This window comes from Girardinichthys multiradiatus, chromosome Y (genome assembly GCF_021462225.1).
Source record: "Girardinichthys multiradiatus isolate DD_20200921_A chromosome Y, DD_fGirMul_XY1, whole genome shotgun sequence".
NCBI classification, from domain to species: Eukaryota; Metazoa; Chordata; class Actinopteri; order Cyprinodontiformes; family Goodeidae; genus Girardinichthys; species Girardinichthys multiradiatus.
Window position 1 is genome coordinate 37,776,784 of NC_061818.1, and position 19,878 is coordinate 37,796,661.

General features: G+C 43.1%; 2 protein-coding genes across 4 annotated transcripts in view; one reads left to right on the top strand and one right to left on the bottom strand.

Moving 5' to 3' along the window:
• Positions 1 to 15,412, bottom strand: part of LOC124864257 (phosphatidylinositol N-acetylglucosaminyltransferase subunit Q-like) — a 25,786-nt gene extending 10,374 nt beyond the window's left edge. Inside the window, exons 1-6 of one of the 3 annotated variants that reach the window (XM_047358951.1) lie at positions 13,120 to 13,196; positions 12,766 to 12,881; positions 10,817 to 10,982; positions 9,001 to 9,187; positions 3,158 to 3,363; positions 1,611 to 1,807 (exon numbers count right to left, since the gene is read on the bottom strand). In XM_047358951.1, the coding sequence (XP_047214907.1) occupies positions 1,611 to 1,807; positions 3,158 to 3,363; positions 9,001 to 9,187; positions 10,817 to 10,969 (743 nt within the window). In that variant the 5' untranslated portion in view covers positions 10,970 to 10,982; positions 12,766 to 12,881; positions 13,120 to 13,196. Of the gene's footprint in view, positions 1 to 1,610; positions 1,808 to 3,157; positions 3,364 to 9,000; positions 9,188 to 10,816; positions 10,983 to 12,765; positions 12,882 to 13,119; positions 13,266 to 15,151 lie in introns of those variants that run through there. The other 2 variants (XM_047358950.1, XM_047358949.1) reach the window with 2 other exon arrangements.
• On the top strand, positions 12,780 to 19,877 carry LOC124864184 (protein-lysine N-methyltransferase EEF2KMT-like). Its single transcript, XM_047358849.1, has 9 exons — positions 12,780 to 12,860; positions 15,493 to 15,627; positions 16,227 to 16,286; positions 16,377 to 16,457; positions 16,604 to 16,705; positions 19,021 to 19,154; positions 19,229 to 19,473; positions 19,557 to 19,706; positions 19,777 to 19,877. Exons 1-9 carry the CDS (start codon positions 12,780 to 12,782, stop codon positions 19,875 to 19,877), a joined length of 1,089 nt encoding a protein of 362 aa, XP_047214805.1.
• Position 19,878: the final 1 nt, after the last annotated feature.

Sequence of the window (19,878 nt, forward strand, 5' to 3'; positions counted from 1 at the left end):
CTGCAAATGATGAGAGAAATCCCATTTTTAATATTCAATGAGTTTATTAATTTTAGTTTATATTTATGTACCAACTGACCAGGAGATAAAAGAGATAAAAAAGCTCAAAAACAGCCAAACAAGATTTGTTTAACTTATTAAACAATTATTTCTGTTAATAAAATGTAATATATTTTTAAATAACTGAATTCATTAGAACCTTTTTATTCAAAAGAAAAATGATAATAGACATGGACCAGTATGATAACCTTGAATATCGATTTACTCTTGATTTACCGGTCGGTCTACGTTCCTACCCTCACCTATGGCCATGAACTTTGGGTCATGACCGAAAGAACGAGATCCCGGATACAAGCGACTGAAATGAGCTTCCTCCGTAGGGTGGCCGGGCACTCCCTTAGAGATAGGGTGAGGAGCTCAGTCATCCGGGAGGGGCTCGGAGTAGAGCCGCTGCTCCTCCACATCGAGAGGAGCCAGTTGAGGTGGCTCAGGCATCTATACCGGATGCCTCCTGGACGCCTTCTTCGGGAGGTGTTCCAGGCACGTACCACCGGGAGGAGGTCCAGGGGACGGCCCAGGACACGCTAGAGGGTCTATGTCTCTCGGCTGGCCTGGGAACGCCTTGGGCTCCCCCTGGAGGAGCTGGAGGAGGTGTCTGGGAAGAGGGACGTCTGGGCGTCTCTGCTGAGTCTGCTGCCCCTGCGACCCGGTCCCGGATAAGCGGAAGACGACGAGTACGAGTACAAAACAAAATGAACGAGATGATCTGATTGTTTTTAGTTAAAACTGAAAAGCAATAATTGTTGCTGCAGCTGCTAAATTAACACAATATGCTGATAATTACAGTTATACTAATAACTGACTTACATGACACTTACCATATATGGTCATTTAAGCTAGTTTAATACAACTTAGTCAAGTTAATTATGTTTTTATAAAAAATCCCTGTTTTCAAGCCATCTCTCATCTAATATGGATCCTCCTAAGAAGAATGAGATGTTGAAAACGTTTTGATTTTAATTCGCAGATAAACTACATTAAGCCTCCTTCAGGAGCAGAAAGGTAACATGCAACTAGGATGTACTTTAAGGCTTAGAAAATGGAAAATCCAGACAAAATTGTGACTTTTTCAGGCTGAACACCGAGACATCTGAAGATTGCAGGAACCCTGTGTTAGCTGGTTAATTAGTGGGGCTATCTGCTCATGGAGAGCTGCTTTTTAAGCATGCCACTCATAACGCTGAAAACTGTAGCCATCATTTTCATAGTATAATAGCCTTCTTAATGCCAGCTGATTGGCAGTGTGCAGGAACAGGTGGGGGAGCGTAATCTATACACCTGGAGAAGCTTTTTCTGGCATCTCATTTAAAGGATTTGAACCGTAGGAAAAATATGATGGAGAATTTTACCCATTTTCAATCTGCAACTTTTTTTAAACTTTCTGTACCTTGATGCCAGAAACCAGCCCATTCCTAACTTGTTCTTTAGTTTTCTGGCTGAAAAAACATGGAAATCTGACAGTTTTAGATTGCATTTTCAGCCATTTTCACAGAACAATCACATCACTGCATTTTTATTTAAATGTTTGAGCTCTGTCTTGTTCTTCTCACCGGATGTTGCAGATCCATGTCCACAAAGAAAGCAGCCAGCTGATGAGGACACACAGCGGCACTGAGGCCTGTTTGAACAGCTCCACGATGATGCTGGCCTCTCGCCCTTCGGACTGCCAGTGGGTCGACTTCAGTGGCCCGTCGTCATACTTGTCCAGGAAGAAAAGCGGCTGGCTGGAGGCCACCGTCCCGAACATCTGCACAGCGAGGAGAAGGTGGAGGAGGAACGGTGTTAGTGAATAAAAACAAACCCTTGTACCCTCATACTGACCTTTCTGGGAGCTAAAGTTCCCTGAATGATTCATACAGCGCCTCGCAAAAGTATTTATACCCTTTAAAGTTTTTTTTTACTACTATTTAATGTGAAAAACCAACACAAAGTTGTGGATCACTGTGAAATTGAAGGAAAGTGATACATGATTCTGTATTCTGACCCCTTTACTTTGACACATAATACAGTGCTTTCAGAACTCACATAATTAGTTAATAGAGTCCACCTGAGTGAGTTTTGCTAAACTGTGAACCAACTAAGACATGGCGGTCCACCTGAACCAACAGGCAGGTTTCAAGGAATGTGTGGAAGAAGATCTGAGCATTTTGGTCTACATAAAAAATGCTATATATGGTGAGACATGGTGGTGGCAGCATCATGCTGTGGGGATGGTTTTCTTCACCAGGGACAGGGAAGCTGGTCAAAGTTGATGAGAAGATGGATGGAGCTAAATTCAGAACAATCCTGGAGAACTTGTTAGAGGCTGCAGAGGACCTGAGACAATCACATGAAGTCGACAGTGTCTTTAAACATATTAGAAAGTCTACTTTTATTAGGTATTCCATGTATTTGGTCAATATCTGCTTAGAATTTACCAGGAGAAAGACACTAATAATAAAATGTGTGTTACTGTTTTGTTTTATCATTTGTTTTTGTTGTTAGGTTGAATCTGAGCTTTTATACTCAGTTCCATTCAGGCACTTAACTGTTCTAAAAACTGAAAATACAACTAAACAGTGGTTTAATTTAACCTTAAAACAAATTTATACTTTGAAGGCATTTGCAGAACATAATATGCTAAATTTGTGGGTTTTGTAGGAACGAGGACAAAAATGGCTCTTTGGCTTGCAAAGGTTGGAGCCCCCTGCTCTAAAGGTTCAGAGCTGGCAGAGAAAAAAGCCAGCAGCAGTTACAGCTGCAACTGGATCGGCACCAAGGGGTGGTTCTACAAAGTACTGGCTCGGTTGGGTAGGCTCCACACAAATGCATGCCTCACTTTTCAAGTTTTCATTATTTTGAAATGATACGTGTGGTTGTAAAGAGGGAAAGGGTTCAGAACGTATGCAAAAGTTTGAAAGGGCTTGTAGGTCAGCATAAAGTAGCTTCCTCTGAAAAGGGCCTAGCAGTTGGCTGAAAATCAGTAATAAAGCAGCCAAAGTCTAAAGAAAAACTCTGTAAGACCTTCAGAAAGCCTAGACAACCTCGATCATCAGAAACAAGATTAGAGGGAAGTCTGTTGGATGCAGTGAACCCACAGAGAATCATCACGTGGTACCTGTCTGAGCTCAGACGGAGGTTCGGATTTGCTCTCAGAGTCTTGGATCTCGATGGGATGAAGCTGTGACAGCATCACCTTCCTCTGCTCATAGTGGACGAAGATCACCTTCTCTTCATCCTCCTGCTCTCCATCTCCACCGTCCTCTTCACTCTTCTTCTTCTCTTTTTGTGGAACTACTTTTTCACCTGAATTCTTACTGAAAACTGAAGGAGAAGAGTTCACAGACTGATCAAGAAGTTTTGAAATATCAGAGATAATTTTAACTTGTTTTAAAGGATAAAACACATAGTAGATTTTATTAAATGCTCAATTGAAGATCAAGTTATCAATAAATATCCTTAATGACTGTATGTTGTTTTTGTTTTACACCTTAAAGCACAAGATATTTAGATATTCTAGACTGAAATCCATAATATAGATACTGGATGGTAGAATTTAATAAGCATCGCCTTCTACCTGCTCCTTCTTGAACTGAATATGAGGGTTTTATCTGATTATTACTCTCATTTTTATCACATTTTCTTCATGTGGACATTTGTTGTTCATGTGTTTGAAACAAAGAGTTCATCCATTCATAAAAAGCTCAGGGTTCCTACACATATTTCATTTTTATTTTCCAGTCCTTTTCACCTATTTTAAAATATAAATTACAAATTTCTCATGAACTGGATGGAACCTGGCAAAAATGATACAGGAATGAAGGAAGGAAGGAAGCTGGGTTGGTGGGTGGTAGGAAGGAAGGAAGGAAGGAAGCTGGGTTGGTGAGTGGTAGGAAGGAAGGAAGTAAGGAAGGAAGCTGGGTTGGTGGGTGGTAGGAAGGAAGGAAGGAAGGAAGGAAGCTGGGTTGGTGGGTGGTAGGAAGGAAGGAAGGAAGGAAGGAAGCTGGGTTGGTGGGTGGTAGGAAGGAAGGAAGGAAGGAAGCTGGGTTGGTGGGTGGTAGGAAGGAAGGAAGGAAGGAAGGAAGCTGGGTTGGTGGGTGGTAGGAAGGAAGGAAGGAAGGAAGGAAGCTGGGTTGGTGGGTGGTAGGAAGGAAGGAAGGAAGGAAGCTGGGTTGGTGGGTGGTAGGAAGGAAGGAAGGAAGGAAGCTGGGTTGGTGGGTGGTAGGAAGGAATGAAGTAAGGAAGGAAGCTGGGTTGGTGGGTGGTAGGAAATAAGGAAGGAAGGAAGCTGGGTTGGTGGGTGGTAGGAAGGAAGGTAGGAAGGAAGGAAGCTGGGTTGGTGGGTGGTACGAAGGAAGGAAGGAAGGTAGGAAGCTGGGTTGGTGGGTGTTAGGAAGGAAGGAAGTAAGGAAGGAAGCTGGGTTGGTGGGTGTTAGGAAGGAAGGAAGTAAGGAAGGAAGCTGGGTTGGTGGGTGGTAGGAAGGAAGGAACAAAGGAAGCTGGGTTGGTGGGTGGTAGGAAGGAAGGGAGGAAGCTGGGTTGGTGGGTGTTAGGAAGGAAGGAAGGAAGGTAGGAAGCTGGGTTGGTGGGTGGTAGGAAGGAAGGAAGTAAGGAAGGAAGCTGGGTTGGTGGGTGGTAGGAAGGAAGGTAGGAAGCTGGGTTGGTGGGTGTTAGGAAGGAAGGAAGTAAGGAAGGAAGCTGGGTTGGTGGGTGGTAGGAAGGAAGGAAGTAAGGAAGGAAGCTGGGTTGGTGGGTGGAAGGAAGGAAGGAAGAAAGCTGGGTTGGTGGGTGGTAGGAAGGAAGGAAGGAAGGTAGGAAGCTGGGTTGGTGGGTGGTAGGAAGGAAGGAAGTAAGGAAGGAAGCTGGGTTGGTGGGTGGTAGGAAAGAAGGAAGGAAGGAAGCTGGGTTGGTGGGTGGTAGGAAGGAAGGAAGGAAGCTGGGTTGGTGGGTGGTAGGAAGGAAAGAAGGAAGGAAGCTGGGTTGGTGGGTGGTAGGAAGGAAGGAAGGAAGGAAGGAAGCTGGGTTGGTGGGTGGTAGGAAGGAAGGAAGGAAGGAAGGAAGCTGGGTTGGTGGGTGGTAGGAAGGAAGGAAGGAAGGAAGCTGGGTTGGTGGGTGGTAGGAAGGAATGAAGTAAGGAAGGAAGCTGGGTTGGTGGGTGGTAGGAAAGAAGGAAGGAAGGAAGCTGGGTTGGTGGGTGGTAGGAAGGAAGGTAGGAAGGAAGGAAGCTGGGTTGGTGGGTGGTACGAAGGAAGGAAGGAAGGTAGGAAGCTGGGTTGGTGGGTGTTAGGAAGGAAGGAAGTAAGGAAGGAAGCTGGGTTGGTGGGTGTTAGGAAGGAAGGAAGTAAGGAAGGAAGCTGGGTTGGTGGGTGGTAGGAAGGAAGGAACAAAGGAAGCTGGGTTGGTGGGTGGTAGGAAGGAAGGGAGGAAGCTGGGTTGGTGGGTGTTAGGAAGGAAGGAAGGAAGGTAGGAAGCTGGGTTGGTGGGTGGTAGGAAGGAAGGAAGTAAGGAAGGAAGCTGGGTTGGTGGGTGGTAGGAAGGAAGGTAGGAAGCTGGGTTGGTGGGTGTTAGGAAGGAAGGAAGTAAGGAAGGAAGCTGGGTTGGTGGGTGGTAGGAAGGAAGGAAGTAAGGAAGGAAGCTGGGTTGGTGGGTGGAAGGAAGGAAGGAAGAAAGCTGGGTTGGTGGGTGGTAGGAAGGAAGGAAGGAAGGTAGGAAGCTGGGTTGGTGGGTGGTAGGAAGGAAGGAAGTAAGGAAGGAAGCTGGGTTGGTGGGTGGTAGGAAAGAAGGAAGGAAGGAAGCTGGGTTGGTGGGTGGTAGGAAGGAAGGTAGGAAGCTGGGTTGGTGGGTTTTAGGAAGGAAGGAAGTAAGGAAGGAAGCTGGGTTGGTGGGTGGTAGGAAGGAAGGAAGTAAGGAAGGAAGCTGGGTTGGTGGGTGGAAGGAAGGAAGGAAGGAAGCTGGGTTGGTGGGTGGTAGGAAGGAAGGAAGGAAGGAAGCTGGGTTGGTGGGTGGTAGGAAGGAAGGAAGGAAGGAAGCTGGGTTGGTGGGTGGTAGGAAGGAAGTAAGGAAGGAAGCCGGGTTGGTGGGTGGTAGGAAGGAAGGTAGGAAGCTGGGTTGGTGGGTGTTAGGAAGGAAGGAAGTAAGGAAGGAAGCTGGGTTGGTGGGTGGTAGGAAGGAAGGAAGTAAGGAAGGAAGCTGGGTTGGTGGGTGGAAGGAAGGAAGGAAGGAAGCTGGGTTGGTGGGTGGTAGGAAGGAAGGTAGGAAGCTGGGTTGGTGGGTGGTAGGAAGGAAGGAAGGAAGGAAGCTGGGTTGGTGGGTGGTAGGAAGGAAGGAAGGAAGCTGGGTTGGTGGGTGTTAGGAAGGAAGGAAGTAAGGAAGGAAGCTGGGTTGGTGGGTGGTAGGAAGGAAGGAACAAAGGAAGCTGGGTTGGTGGGTGGTAGGAAGGAAGGGAGGAAGCTGGGTTGGTGGGTGTTAGGAAGGAAGGAAGTAAGGAAGGAAGTTGGGTTGGTGGGTGGTAGGAAGGAAGGAAGGAAGGTAGGAAGCTGGGTTGGTGGGTGGTAGGAAGGAAGGAAGTAAGGAAGGAAGCTGGGTTGGTGGGTGGTAGGAAGGAAGGTAGGAAGCTGGGTTGGTGGGTGTTAGGAAGGAAGGAAGTAAGGAAGGAAGCTGGGTTGGTGGGTGGTAGGAAGGAAGGAAGTAAGGAAGGAAACTGGGTTGGTGGGTGGAAGGAAGGAAGGAAGGAAGCTGGGTTGGTGGGTGGTAGGAAGGAAGGAAGGAAGGAAGCTGGGTTGGTGGGTGGTAGGAAGGAAGGTAGGAAGCTGGGTTGGTGGGTGTTAGGAAGGAAGGAAGTAAGGAAGGAAGCTGGGTTGGTGGGTGGTAGGAAGGAAGGAAGTAAGGAAGGAAACTGGGTTGGTGGGTGGAAGGAAGGAAGGAAGGAAGCTGGGTTGGTGGGTGGTAGGAAGGAAGGAAGGAAGGAAGCTGGGTTGGTGGGTGGTAGGAAGGAAGGAAGGAAGGAAGCTGGGTTGGTGGGTGGTAGGAAGGAAGTAAGGAAGGAAGCTGGGTTGGTGGGTGGTAGGAAAGAAGGAAGGAAGGAAGCTGGGTTGGTGGGTGGTAGGAAGGAAGGTAGGAAGGTAGGAAGCTGGGTTGGTGGGTGTTAGGAAGGAAGGAAGTAAGGAAGGAAGCTGGGTTGGTGGGTGGTAGGAAGGAAGAAAGTAAGGAAGGAAGCTGGGTTGGTGGGTGGAAGGAAGGAAGGAAGGAAGCTGGGTTGGTGGGTGGTAGGAAGGAAGGAAGGAAGGTAGGAAGCTGGGTTGGTGGGTGGTAGGAAGGAAGGAAGGAAGGAAGCTGGGTTGGTGGGTGGTAGGAAGGAAGGAAGGAAGCTGGGTTGGTGGGTGGTAGGAAGGAAGGAAGGTAGGAAGCTGGGTTGGTGGGTGGTAGGAAGGAAGGAAGCTGGGTTGGTGGGTGGTAGGAAGGAAGGAAGGGAGGAAGCTGGTTTGGTGGGTGTTAGGAAGGAAGGAAGTAAGGAAGGATGCTGGGTTGGTGGGTGGTAGGAAGGAAGGAAGTAAGGAAGGAAGCTGGGTTGGTGGGTGGTAGGAAGGAAGGAAGGAAGCTGGGTTGGTGGGTGGTAGGAAGGAAGGAAGGAAGGAAGCTGGGTTGGTGAGTGGTAGGAAGGAAGGAAGGAAGCTGGGTTGGTGGGTGGTAGGAAGGAAGTAAGGAAGGAAGCTGGGTTGGTGGGTGGTAGGAAGGAAGGAAGGAAGAAAGCTGGGTTGGTGGGTGGTAGGAAGGAAGGAAGGAAGGAAGCTGGGTTGGTGAGTGGTAGGAAGGAAGGAAGGAAGCTGGGTTGGTGGGTGGTAGGAAGGAAGAAAGGAAGGAAGCTGGGTTGGTGGGTGGTAGGAAGGAAGGAAGGAAGGTAGGAAGCTGGGTTGGTGGGTGGTAGGAAGGAAGGAAGCTGGGTTGGTGGGTGGTAGGAAGGAAGGAAGGGAGGAAGCTGGGTTGGTGGGTGGTAGGAAGGAAGGAAGGAAGGAAGCTGGGTTGGTGGGTGGTAGGAAGGAAGGAATGAAGGAAGCTGGGTTGGTGGGTGGTAGGAAGGAAGGAAGGAAGGTAGGAAGCTGGGTTGGTGGGTGGTAGGAAGGAAGGAAGCTGGGTTGGTGGGTGGTAGGAAGGAAGGAAGGGAGGAAGCTGGGTTGGTGGGTGTTAGGAAGGAAGGAAGTAAGGAAGGATGCTGGGTTGGTGGGTGGTAGGAAGGAAGGAAGGAAGCTGGGTTGGTGGGTGGTAGGAAGGAAGGAAGGAAGGAAGCTGGGTTGGTGGGTGGTAGGAAGGAAGGAAGGAAGCTGGGTTGGTGGGTGGTAGGAAGGAAGGAAGGAAGGAAGCTGGGTTGGTGAGTGGTAGGAAGGAAGGAAGGAAGGAAGCTGGGTTGGTGAGTGGTAGGAAGGAAGGAAGGAAGCTGGGTTGGTGGGTGGTAGGAAGGAAGGAAGGAAGGAAGCTGGGTTGGTGAGTGGTAGGAAGGAAGGAAGGAAGCTGGGTTGGTGGGTGGTAGGAAGGAAGGAAGGAAGGAAGCTGGGTTGGTGAGTGGTAGGAAGGAAGGAAGGAAGGAAGCTGGGTTGGTGAGTGGTAGGAAGGAAGGAAGGAAGGAAGCTGGGTTGGTGAGTGGTAGGAAGGAAGGAAGGAAGCTGGGTTGGTGGGTGGTAGGAAGGAAGGAAGGAAGGAAGCTGGGTTGGTGGGTGGTAGGAAGGAAGGAAGGAAGGAAGCTGGGTTGGTGAGTGGTAGGAAGGAAGGAAGGAAGCTGGGTTGGTGGGTGGTAGGAAGGAAGGAAGGAAGGAAGCTGGGTTGGTGAGTGGTAGGAAGGAAGGAAGGAAGTTGATCAACTTTGAGTTTTCTGTCTATTTCTAATATATTAATGATGTTAATCAAAGATGAGAAGCAGATCCTGTCCTGAGCTCCTGCTTGGTGTGAACATCAGGTAGAGGTTCTCACTCTGATCTCTGCTGAGCACCTCGCAGATGAACCCCGTCTTTCCGAACTGACGGCTGATCTGGAGCCAGCGTTCCTTGGGGAAGATGGTGCTCAGGTCCTTGAGGAAGCTCTCCATGCCCTCCTGCCCGTCTTTGGGTAAACTCCAGGAGCCGAGAACCGACAGCTCCACGCCGCTTTGAGCCTGGATCTTTGAGGAGAAAACAGAAGGAAGTCAAGTCAAGACATGTTGATTTTGTCTGTGATTTAATCTGTGCATTACTACAGCTGTTCTGTTTATGGCCTCGTTAGAGAACATTAGAGAACCAACGGCATCATGAAGACCAAGGGACTTAGCAGAAAGGTCAGGCAGAAAGTTGTGGAGAAGTTTAAAGCAGGGCTAGATTTGAGCTTTGAACATCTCACAGAGCTTTGCTAAATCCATCATCTGAACATGGAAAGAGTATGGACCAGCTGCAGACCGACCAAGACATGGAGAACATATATTTGGAGAAGCAGCCAAGAGGTCCATGTTAACTCTGGAGATCAACAGCTGTGGTGGGAGAAGCTTTTGACAGGACAACTGAGTTTAGCACTCCATAAGCCATTAAAAGAAGTCCCGTCTTCAGTTTGCCGTGTAACCTTGTAGGAGACACAGCAAACATGTTCAAGAAGCTTCTGTGCTCAGATGAGACCAAAATGAAACTCTTTGGTCCGCATGCAGAATGCAATGTGTGGTAGAAAACTATAACTGGATATCACCCTGAACACACCAACCCCACAGTGGTACATGGTGGTGGTTCCATCATGGTGTGGGGATGCTTTTCTTCAGCAGGGACAGGGATCAGGGTAGATGGGTGGAGCTAAAAAAAAGAGCAGTTCTGGAAGAAAACCTGTTAGCAAAACACTTGGAACTGACTAGATCAAACCATAGCCATGTCCTAGTCAAAGTAGAGACCTAAATCTAATTTCGAATCGGAGCCAAGACTTGAAAATTGATGTTCACGGAAACTCTCCATCCGATTTGTCTGAGCTTGAGCTGTTTTGTAAAGAAGAATGAGGGCGATGTCTCGATGTTCCAAGCCGGTAGAGACAAACCTGAAGACATTGAGGTTGTCTGAAAGTATTGATTCTGAGGGACTGAATATAAAAGCATGCCTCATGCAGATTTGTATTTATAAAAATATTAAAAACTATCAATTATTTTCTTTCACTTTACAACTACATTCTCCTTTGTGCTGGTCTATCACAAAAAAATCACAATAAAACACACTAAAGTTTGTGGTTGTAACCTTTAAAAATGACTCAATACTTTTGCAAGGCGCTGTAAATAGGCACCCTTAAAGGTTTAAAAGCCTTTACTGGTTCCTGCAATTGATGGAAAAATAAAATTAACTTTCACTTACTCAGACAAAGTATTTTTAAGTTATTTTCTAAAATTAAAACATTGAATCAATCACACAAAAATGGATGTAAAAAACATCAAGAATACAGAAAGATTTGAAGAATCGAAGTACTGAGGGCTGAAAATGTAAGTCAGCGCATACAGATATGATATATACAAGGTGATCAAATAAGACAAATACTGAAGAGAATTCATTAAATTAGTTACTGAGGCTTCGTTAATTGACCCCTGATAGGACTAATGCTAATTCAACTAAACAAGTCTTAACTGGTTCCTTATCAATCATATTTGCAATAAAAAGGTCTCAACTGTGCGTAGAAACACCAAGTCAGCAAACATAGGTTGCAAATCAGTTCCTGAAAGTATAATTAAGTAAAAGTTTGAAGGTGTATTATTATTTTTGACCACAATGGAGTAACGTAGTGTAGCACCGACCTGCTGGATGTACTGCTTCACCTGTCCCGGGATGAACGGATAGTGGATGACTGCCAGAACCACAGCTGAGCCATGACTGGAGATCCAGCGGCCCACTAGCAGCCCGCTGTCCGCCCGGTTGCAGCACTGTGGGAAGAAGATCTTCAGCACCATAACGTCAGCAGCTCTGAGGACACACAGCAGGAAAAATTTCATAGAAGTTTTAATGTCAACAAAGCAAAACCAAGAATCACATTTTAGACTGGAATGAAGGATCACTTCGCATATTGCACATTTCATTTAATCTGACTGTACAGTATTTTTTTTAACTTATGCTGTAAATTTTTCTCCTACTGGACAGTCTCTTATTCCTAATGATTATTTTTTTTTATGTTTTTTACCTTAGTGTAAATTTGCTTTCACTTTGCTGCTGGTCCCCCAAATTTCCCCACTGTGGGTCAATTAAGGATATTTCTATTCCATATTTTCAAAGGGCTTCTTAGGGTATCAACAACCCTCTACAGGACAAGATGATCTAGGCCATAACATAGCCATTACTGGATGTGTATGTCATATAAATCCTTTTTATTTTTTATTCAAAATCTTTGTATTGATATTTCATTTATCAAAAAAGGAAGATTCATCAAAATTGGGAATAAAAGATTTGCCTGTAAACCTTGATGAAAACCTTAACAAAAGTCAATTTAGACCATAACACACACAGTACATAAACTATAACATTAAAACGGAAAACAATCCCTCACTGCCAAAAAAAGGAAAAGAAAGATTGTTCTTTGTAGTCAAGAAGCTCCATTGCTTCCAGTAAATTGTGTGGTCAAAGACACTGGAAAGGTTTCAGGAAAGGTTTCGAATTGACCCTCATTCTGTTGGGAGTGAGAGTCTAATTTTCTCCAGTTTTAAACAGGACATGATGTCATCCAACCACTGAGTGTGAGTAGGCGGGGACGCCTCCCTCCACCTGAGCAGAATGGCTCTTCTGGCCAGCAGAGAGGAGAAAGATAGAACATGATGTTGGTTTTTATTTAGATTCACCACTCCCTCTGCAACACCAAATAGAGCAATCGACGACTTAGGGCTCAGACGTGTGTCCAATACACATGACAAAGTCTGAAAGATTTCCCACCAGTGTTTGTTCAGACGTGGACAAAGCCAAAACATTTGGATGAGGGACGCTTCAGCATATTTGCCCCTCGCAGAGTTCAGACATAAAGAGGTTTAGAGATGGGAGCTCTGTGCACCACTTTAAACTCAATTAGGCAATGCCTAGCAAACAAAGAGCTGAAGATAACCCCTCAGGTCCAGGAGACCCCTGAAATAAAGGAGCCCTGAAAACGAGAGGTTTATTATTAAATAAATCATTTTTTTTTGGTCTGTTGTAATAGTCTAATTTCTAAGTTAATGATTTTTGTTTTTTTATGGGCAGTAAGCTATAATCATCAAAATGATCAGAAATAAATACTTTACATATATAACTCTGTGTGCAATAAATCTATATGATTCCATTTTTGATTTAACCAACCGTAATAAATTTACTATATTCCAATTAAAAGAGATGTATCTTTTGTTTCCTTTATTTTTGTACGAAACTAAAGAGCAGAATTAGTGTGAAAAAACAGGACAATTGCCCCTGCTTCCACTGGACAAAAACTGTAGATGTCAAGTAAAAAACAGTTGCTGAAAATCCTTTTAGAGACATCAAGAGGGTCTGTCGATTCGGAAACAGAAATGAGATTCAGATGAGGATTTTCAAGAGTTCGTTAAATAAATGACATTTTACAATCAGAAAGAAATGCCGCATCAAATATTGGAGTCACGGTATTCAATCACTAAACTAACATGGACGGTGTCTTTTGACAGATAAACCCAATCCGAGAAAAACCTCTAAATCAGGCAGTGTTTGAGGGGACTTTGGGGAGATATTCGGCCTCCTTCTTTCGCCCTTCACGCACCAGGGGTGGTTGTCATGGCAACACGGAGAGCCCGGAGCAGGAACGTCATTGATTTCTGCGACAGTGATCTCGATTTTACAACCCACGAGCAGAAAGTAGGTTAGCCGTTGTGCTTGCTGAGAAAAAAACATACGCAGTTATCACCACGGAAGAACATTTATAGTAGAAGCGATTCAAATAAAAAGCTAATGGTTTATTCTGTGCTTCCTGTCAAACTCCTGCTTGAAGCTCGTCGACTTTAAGCGCTTAAAGCTTCGCCGAATTAAAAGGCTGAAGCTCTTTTAAACCTGAAGACTGTTAAACATATAGAAAACAAAATTTAATCGAGGCGCGAATGTGATAAATGTATTTTACCTCCCTTAATTTAACCTTCATAAACGCCTTCACATTCCACTTGAATCCTGTTCCTTTACTTGAAGCCCATCGCCATTTTCTTTGTTTATAATCCGTCCCTTAAAGAGTTCGGTCAGAAACAGGCGTGTTTTTTATGTTCCACTCTGTATGAATTACCCTGAATTCCCAGTGAAAATTAATCGAAAGTGTTTGGTGAAAGGCAAAAATATGCCGTCTATGGCTGGTGATGTCCAACCATGAACCTGAATGTGTTTAATTGTCGTTTTATGTCCGTTTTATCAATTGTGATGCGCAAGGAAAAATATTTTTCAAACATAAACATTCCAAGTCTTGACTTGAGAATCTTAAAGATTCTCAGTTGGATTTAGGTTCAGTTCAGTCAATATGTTCTAAATAAAAAACAACTAAAAAAGCAAAACAATGGTGAACACAGCATAGTTATGTACATATTCAAGGGGGCAGTTAGATATATAAACTTATTTTGTCCCACCCCTCTTCCAAACATTATCAGATTGATCATTTCCTGTGTATATAATTATACTTCAATTTTATCAACTACAATGCAGTGCGTATGAATGTATATATGTATCCATAACAATATATTTTCACAAAATTTAATAATAACATGTACGGGCAAAAATAATTGTATAATATACAGCACTTATTGACACTAGGAAATCATTCTCATTATCATCGTTATTGCATTAGTAATAAAAATAATAAGAATTATAATAATAAAACGGGTATCATAATAATAACATCTATATGCCACAATTGGTAATAAGAGTCTGACCTAATAAGGGTCGTATTTTGACTGGGCCATTCGAACACATCCATAGTTTTTGTAAAGTGCAGCATAGTGGTTCGAGAATGAAGCCCTGTGGAACCCCACTTGTGATGTAATGTCTGTGTTCATTTACTGACAGCAGTATATTCCATAAGCTACATTATCTGCTACTTTACACCAAGACATAGTGGTGGAATTGAGATGGAACTGTTGATGAGTCATGTGACTGCATTACAGGAATCACATTATAAGAATAAATGACACAATTTGACATCAGCCTGAATATTTGCTTCTTCGTTACAATGTATTTCATTATTAAATCCTTGATTGAATGTTATTTATTGATAATTTTTTATTATGATTATTTGTATATTCTTATTATCCAAGTTCTTATAGTTATTTTCTATTTTACATAGGTGTTTATTGAGTTTGGTTTTTCACAATTTATTAATTGCATTTGTTTGTATTGTCTTTGACTTCTCAACATTATTACTTATTATTCTATTATTTTAAACTTGTTTTTATAATTTTGTATTTGTTTATTAAAGCTACTTTTATTATTATTATTACATTTATAAGATATACAGTTATTTATTATTTACATATTGTATTTCAAATTTTTTGTATTTTGTTTTTACAGCTAATTATTTAATATAATCCCTATATTCTTTATAGTTACTTTTATTGTTTAATATTGGATTTACATTTTTATTATTAATTTTATTGTTAATTTCAATTCATTGTTAATTTCTTATTAGGTTTAAATCGGTATTATTTAAATTTTATTATTTAATTTTTGTTTATTTTAATCATTTTATTTTTATGACTCATTATTGTATTATTTGGTTTACATCACGCTAGTTTTATATTTACTTTTGAATAATAATAATTATACTAATAACCTATTGTTTCTCTACTTAATAAACATGGAATCGAACCGTCTTTAAAACAGAAAACTGTAATATTATACAAAACAATAGTTTTTAGCATTTACCAGCAGATAAATGATTATAATTATATTATGTTTAATCGTTCGGTGTTAACTGATTACTTGTGTGCGCCATTTTAAGGTAGTTGCGTTTGTTATACAGGATATCTGATATTTAATTTACTGTAAAACTGCATAAGAGCTCAAATACCACTTCTTCTTAATACTGTATATGAAAAATATATGAGTGGTAAACAGTTTTCAAATTTAGGCCGAACAGAAGAAGAACTAGAAAGATTGATGTGTTTTTTACTCACCAGGTCAGGGTGTTGCTGCTGTTAACATCCAAACTGTAAAGAGGTTTATCTCCTCCCGCAGTAACACCGCAACAAAGAGCGGGAAGGAAACGTTCAGCTGATAAAAAAAAAAAAAAAAAACCTCTAAAAGCTGTTTTTTGTGTCTGTTTCTACTGTCTCTTTTTCACTTTAGATCTGTTTTTATTTAAATGTCAATACTTCATTTTATAGACTGATCAAACATTTGAATAGTACTCTTTTCCTATTTTAAACATCCTTGGTGTGCCATTCTGATGTAAATACAGACTATTTAATCAAATTTTAACTACGTTACCCAGCAGCTATCGCATTGAACTGTGGGTAAGCAGGAAGTAAACAAACACACGTGGAAGATGGCGGTTTTAGAGCAGAAAGAGAAGAGGAAACATGTGGATATTTTAAGGGAATTTAGAGCATCGTTTTTCTCCATGAACCGCTTGGCTTCCTTTCCCTGGACTGTGAGTATGAGGCGCCACCAAACTCCGTTAAAAATGTGCCTGATTCTGCTGCAAAGCGTTCATTTAAAACAGCCGCAGAGAGCAGCTGGTTGACATTAATCACATATTAAACATCTGGAGGCTTTCGGCTCCAGAAACACCCAGCAAGGTGTCCTCTGGCTGGACATCCTACAGGATCCCAAATCCTCAGCTCTCCACCCCAGGGCTTCACAGCCGGTATGAGGTGTGCTGATAAGATTAATCTTTTCAGATTTGGTCTCATCTGTCCAGAGGACAATATCCCAGATGATTTGAGGTTAATTCAGATGCAGCTGGAGTCTTTTTCTTTCAACTATTCCAACTTAGCCATACTTGTTCACGCTTTTTCCAATCTTTCTTTCTGCAGAATGACGGACTTGATATAATTTGTAAATGACCTTGTGATCCATCAGATTGATGGTCAGCAAGACTTGCTTTCCTAAACTGATTGCTGATGTCTTTCCATCTTGGCATTGTGTCAACGCTGGTCTGAATGCTCCAGTTGTTTTAAGAACTGCTCAGACTTGTTAGTAATCTTCTAAACAATTTCTGATGCCTCACATTGACTGTTTCTCCAACAGTTTATAGAGACCGAGCTGCAGAACAAGTCATCAGAGTTTACCTCAGAGCTGCTAAAGCAGGTGAGATTGTCCTCTCACAAAACTTTATGTTAAACAGTTGCAATAATTAGTAAAAAAAAAGAACCTAAATGCTAAATGTTTTTGTTACAGACATGTCTTCATCCTCTGTGTGAGACGTTTCCACCATCAGTCCGATTCAGGAGGCTGTTCCTCACTGAGCTCATCAAACGGGTCAGTGTTCACTTTGTTCAAATTATAACACATCAATGATGATTTAGCAGAAAAGAATCATGTCATTTCTGCTACAGTCCCCTTGATCTACAGACCTTCACTGTGGTTCCAACATGCTGGGTAGTAAATGTTCTGTCTCTGTGCAGCAGGAGGCTGCAGGCTGCGACCCTCTGGATGAGCTGTACGATGCCCTGGCTGAGGTGGTGGGGGTGGAGGAGACCCCCGACTGCTACAAGAGCTACTTCCTGGTACAGAACATCTCCATCACTGAAGCACAAGCAAATGACTAGTAATTTATACGTGTGAAATCAAATGCAAAAAATATTTTATTAATAATTACTTGAGTGCGTCAGTTTACAAATCATTTTATCATAACATTTGCACAGATGTTTTTTTGTATATTTAAGACATTTTAGAATTTTATGTAATTTATTGCATTATAAATATGTATAAGTACATAAATATGTACTTATACATATTATTTATGTATGATTGTAATGTACACTTAATTCTACATATTAATGGTAAATACTACATTTTATATATAAACAGTTGTACTAATAAGTGAGGAAAATTGACTTTTTTAGATATTTAATAAATGTTCTAATTAGATATGTGATTTTTGTTATACCTACTTAATTTAACTGGTTTAAGGGACTTTTGCCCTTCATATTTGAAGGTGTTGCAGTATTGACATCAAAATTCACTCAATTCCCCAGCAGGTCGGTAAGTAAAGACGAAAACACATTAATGTTCCAGTTAAATAAGAGGATAAGTATTGAACATACTGGTCCTTCTCAAAATATTAGCAAATTGTGATAAAGTTCATTATTTTCCATAATGTCATGATGAAAATTTAACATTCATATATTTTAGATTCATTGCACACTAACTGAAATATTTCAGGTCTTTTATTGTCTTAATACAGATGATTTTGGCATACAGCTCATGAAAACCCAAAATTCCTATCTCACAAAATTAGCATATCATTAAAAGGGTCTCTAAACGAGCTATGAACCTAATCATCTGAATCAACGAGTTAACTCTAAACACCTGCAAAAGATTCCTGAGGCCTTTAAAACTCCCAGCCTGGTTCATCACTCAAAACCCCAATCATGGGTAAGACTGCCGACCTGACTGCTGTCCAGAAGGCCACTATTGACACCCTCAAGCAAGAGGGTAAGACACAGAAAGAAATTTCTGAACAAATAGGCTGTTCCCAGAGTGCTGTATCAAGGCACCTCAGTGGGAAGTCTGTGGGAAGGAAAAAGTGTGGCAGAAAACGCTGCACAACGAGAAGAGGTGACCGGACCCTGAGGAAGATTGTGGAGAAGGGCTGATTCCAGACCTTGGGGGACCTGCGGAAGCAGTGGACTGAGTCTGGAGTAGAAACATCCAGAGCCACCGTGCACAGGCGTGTGCAGGAAATGGGCTACAGGTGCCGCATTCCCCAGGTCAAGCCACTTTTGAACCAGAAACAGCGGCAGAAGCGCCTGACCTGGGCTACAGAGAAGCAGCACTGGACTGTTGCTCAGTGGTCCAAAGTACTTTTTTCGGATGAAAGCAAATTCTGCATGTCATTCGGAAATCAAGGTGCCAGAGTCTGGAGGAAGACTGGGGAGAAGGAAATGCCAAAATGCCAGAAGTCCAGTGTCAAGTACCCACAGTCAGTGATGGTCTGGGGTGCCGTGTCAGCTACTGGTGTTGGTCCACTGTGTTTTATCAAGGGCAGGGTCAATGCAGCTAGCTATCAGGAGATATTGGAGCACTTCATGCTTCCATCTGCTGAAAAGCTTTATGGAGATGAAGATTTCATTTTTCAGCACGACCTGGCACCTGCTCACAGTGCCAAAACCACTGGTAAATGGTTTACTGACCATGGTATCACTGTGCTCAATTGGCCTGCCAACTCTCCTGACCTGAACCCCATAGAGAATCTGTGGGATATTGTGAAGAGAACGTTGAGAGACTCAAGACCCAACACTCTGGATGAGCTAAAGGCCGCTATCGAAGCATCCTGGGCCTCCATAAGACCTCAGCAGTGCCACAGGCTGATTGCCTCCATGCCACGCCGCATTGAAGCAGTCCTTTCTGCAAAAGGATTCCTGACCAAGTATTGAGTGCATAACTGTACATGATTATTTGAAGGTTGACGTTTTTTGTATTAAAAACACTTTTCTTTTATTGGTCGGATGAAATATGCTAATTTTGTGAGATAGGAATTTTGGGTTTTCATGAGCTGTATGCCACAATCATCCGTATTAAGACAATAAAAGACCTGAAATATTTCAGTTAGTGTGCAATAAATCTAAAACATATGAATGTTAAATTTTCATCATGACATTATGGAAAATAATGAACTTTATCACAATATGCTAATATTTTGAGAAGGACCTGTATATGTCAAAGTGCTGCTGGTTAAAAACCCTAAAATGGTGGCGATGGCAGCATGAAGTTGAAATAACGTGCATCCTCCTCATCCATCATCATCATCCCAGATATCAGTAGTTTGATGATTGAATATAAAGTGATTCAGAGTTTGGATCTGATTCATGTTCTCAAGCCTAATGGAGACGCCATCAGCCTTCTGGAAAGCATCGCTCTGATATCCGAGGGAACGACTGGTCTGGTGACCTGGGAAGCTGCTCTTTACCTGGCTGAGTGGACTCTGGAAAACCAACAGGTGTTCACCGGCAGGTATTACCTCGCCTAAATCACGGTGTAGATTTACTCAGAAGCCTGAAAAGTTTTTAACTAATTTGTTCCTGTAGGTCGGTTCTGGAGCTGGGAAGCGGTGTCGGATTAACAGGTATCACCGTCTGCCGCTCCTGCAACCCGCTTAGATTCGTCTTCAGCGACTGTCACTCCGCAGTCCTGGAAAAACTCAGAGAAAATGTCCGGCTGAACCGTCTCGGGGAGGAAACGTCTCCTGCCATCAGAGTGGACGAGCTGGACTGGACGACAGTGACGGAGGAGCAGATCCGAGGGATAAGAGCCGACACGGTCATCGCTGCAGGTCTTAAATCAGGCTGGGTGGTTCTTCTCTGATGGAACAGGTCATTCTCAGCTGACTGCTCCTGTCGTTGCCGTTTCCTGCAGACGTGGTGTACGATCCTGACGTCGCAGGAAGTCTGGTGAAGCTGCTGTTGAAGATCCTGGACTGTTCATCAGCGGAGGCTCAACCAGAGATCTACATCTGCTCCACCGTGAGAAACCCGGAAACGTACGGCGACTTCAAGCTGCAGCTTGGTGAGAATCCACAAAAGCAGCTTCAAATGAAAACGCTCCGGTTTACTGTATCCTGGTCTGTTCCCTACAGAAGCTGCAGGACTCAACCATGAGGTGATGACCGGACCTGTCGGCGCCGTGTTTCCCTACAACAGACTGGCTCCATTAGAGCTTATGAAAGTGTTCAGGTGAC